General features: G+C 53.7%; 1 protein-coding gene across 1 annotated transcript in view; it reads left to right on the top strand.

The window, feature by feature from the left end:
• Nucleotides 1–143: 143 nt before the first annotated feature.
• The window catches only part of CAOG_09142 (hypothetical protein), a gene marked incomplete at both ends in the record, with an annotated part of 2,986 nt that continues 733 nt past the window's right edge, over nt 144–2,396 (top strand). The window contains 5 exons of the mRNA XM_011272550.1: nt 144–219; nt 299–762; nt 881–1,066; nt 1,179–2,198; nt 2,336–2,396. The exon at nt 2,336–2,396 is cut by the window's right edge and continues 406 nt beyond it. Of these exons, the coding sequence (XP_011270852.1) occupies nt 144–219; nt 299–762; nt 881–1,066; nt 1,179–2,198; nt 2,336–2,396 (1,807 nt within the window). The remainder of the gene's footprint in view (nt 220–298; nt 763–880; nt 1,067–1,178; nt 2,199–2,335) is intronic.

The following is a 2,396-nucleotide window of genomic DNA, read 5'->3' as shown; positions in this document are numbered from 1 at the left end:
CATTGCTGCACTTCACTCTCACTCATCGCTGCACTCACTTACTTTTTACCATACAACCAAGCAATACAAATGTACCTCACTCATTGTTCACCTGTTTTGCTTAATTTTTTTTTTTTTGCTTTTTTTGCTTTTTGCTTGCTCAGGTCTCGTATGTCACAACATACACGATCGAGGACTTTCGCGCCAGCTGGAAGACCGTCCTTGCCTATTATGACGGAAGTAAGTGTGGATCAACAAAGCAACAGCATCAGAATGAATGTCTCACAATCAAACACAATCTCTTAATTGTATTGCGCAGATGAGGCCGGTCGCGTGCAGGACACGGTCATTAACGAGCAGCTCGAACGCATGGTCGACATTCTGGGCCGCGAAGAGGCAGAGGTCGGACCAATGGGCCCGTGCGTGGAAGACATGCTACAGCGCCGTATTCTGGACGTCCTTGTGCAGCTTGGTCAAGGCGAACAGCCCGAAGGCATGCTCGAGGTGGTCATCCGCAACATGACCAGCCTGCTCCAACGGCTCAAGCAGCCACTGCTGCATCAAGTCGGTGTCCATCGACCCGTCAAAGCCCTCGTCAAGGCTGGGGCAAACAGCAGATTGATGAGCTCGCACCCTTCGCTCGAGGTTGCCTTTGTCGAATTCCTCGCCACCCTTTGCAAGCTGCTCGTTGCCACTCCATCTCTCGTCGAGTTCTTTATGGAGGCGGCTGAAACGCAGTCGACATCCTCGACCCCAGTCAATTCCCCTTCCAAACCCGGAGCTGTGCGTATTTTCCCAGCAGTCGCCATTTTTTTTTTTTTGGTCGTTCTGAAAGCTCACCCCTTCCCGATCCTTGTTGTTGTCCTTGGCTCCTTCCTTTCCCCCCCCCCCCGCCGAACAGAAACGCGGCGCTGAACCGTTTGTCGCGTCGCATTTCGCCCTCTTTTCCTCCCTTGTCAAAATGATCCAAAGTGACGACCCGACAGTTGCAATGCTGGCTCGCGGGGCTCTCGTCGATTGCTTGTCGCTGCCCTCCGAGTCGGTGGCCAAGTTTGCTGAAGGAGTTGGCCAAGTGTCGCAAATTTTGGTACGTGCGCATTTTTTTTTTTTTTTTTTTTTGGAGAGGTTTTTTTTTTTTTTTTGACTCGATCTAGCGATTTCAGCGGATGGCTAACAACTACCCATTTCTTCCCTTGCAGATTCGCGACGCGGTCGTTCTGTTTGACTATCTGCCAAAGACCTTGTCGTCGGCGCATGTGCACTCCATTCACCTACTCGAGCTGCCCTATAATGTGTTTGATCGCGCACCCTTGGCAATGCTCTCGCCGAGCCTGAACTCAAATGCGGCCATTGCGTCGCCTTTGTCGTCCCCCGTGTCGAGCAGGAACAAGGCCAGTGCCACACCACCCGCCTCCCAGCAGCAGCAATCGCCCCAGGCTGGTGTTTTGGACATTGTCCTGGCGTTTATTATTCAACTTCGCTTTTTGAACGAAGTTGCGCGGAGCCCCATACACCCAGCCGTTCGTGCCTCGCTGGAGCTTGCCTTGTACCAGCAGTTTCTCGTGCCTCTGGTGCAACCAGCCCTGCAGCAAGCCTCCGAGCCAGGCGCCATCTCGCACACTGCCATTGTCGCCAAAACACTCGAGTACATGTCGCGTCCCGGCTTGGCGGCAGTCTTTGGCCGCTTCCTGGTTGGCCTACCGCCGGGCGACCTGTCGGCTCTCTCGGACCCCTTGCCATCGGGAAGGGCGCTCAGCGACGCCGCAGCCCGTCCAGTGACACTCAAGGAAGACTCGGCCTTGCGCGACAAACTCATTTCCCGCTGTGACGCTATCTCTGAAGACTTGAGCATTGTGACATTGCGCCTGTTTGATGTGCTATTGTCTCGCAATGTCGGCGAGGTCGTGGATGCACTTGTTGGGCGCTACCTCCGACAAAAATCCTACTTGCTGCCAAAGAATACGTTCCCGGACGCGGTTCAGCCTCCTTCTTCGGATGCGCCAACCGCGCTGCCTGTTGATCCTGCAATGACTGTTGATGACGACGACGACGACCTCGCTGATTTGCGTGTCGTGTCGGTTCCTGGAGTCGATTTTGACGACGCGCGCGTTGCCGGCACCGTCACCTTCTTTATGAGCTTGTTGCCCAGCGGCGCCCAATCGACCACAGCCGAAGAGGGTTCGGACTATGTTGCCTACTTTGCAGATTCTCAGGCCGCTGTAAGTCGCCAAAAAGTGCGCTCTTTGATGTTGTTTGATATGGGTTTGCTCACATTTAGTTCCTGTGTTTTTTTTTTTTTTTGTTTTTTTTTGTTTTGTTTTTTTCTCGCTCGCTCTCCCTCTCTCGCCGTTTCCAGCTCGTCCGGTCTCTCGTGGCCTCTGCGTACGACATCAACATGCCTCTACTGGCTTTGCCCA

Source organism: Capsaspora owczarzaki, assembly GCF_000151315.2.
Source record: "Capsaspora owczarzaki ATCC 30864 unplaced genomic scaffold supercont2.16, whole genome shotgun sequence".
In the NCBI taxonomy this organism is placed as follows: Eukaryota; class Filasterea; order Ministeriida; family Capsasporidae; genus Capsaspora; species Capsaspora owczarzaki.
Note: the sequence above shows the minus strand (reverse complement) of the source record. Positions and strands in the feature narration are given on the sequence as shown.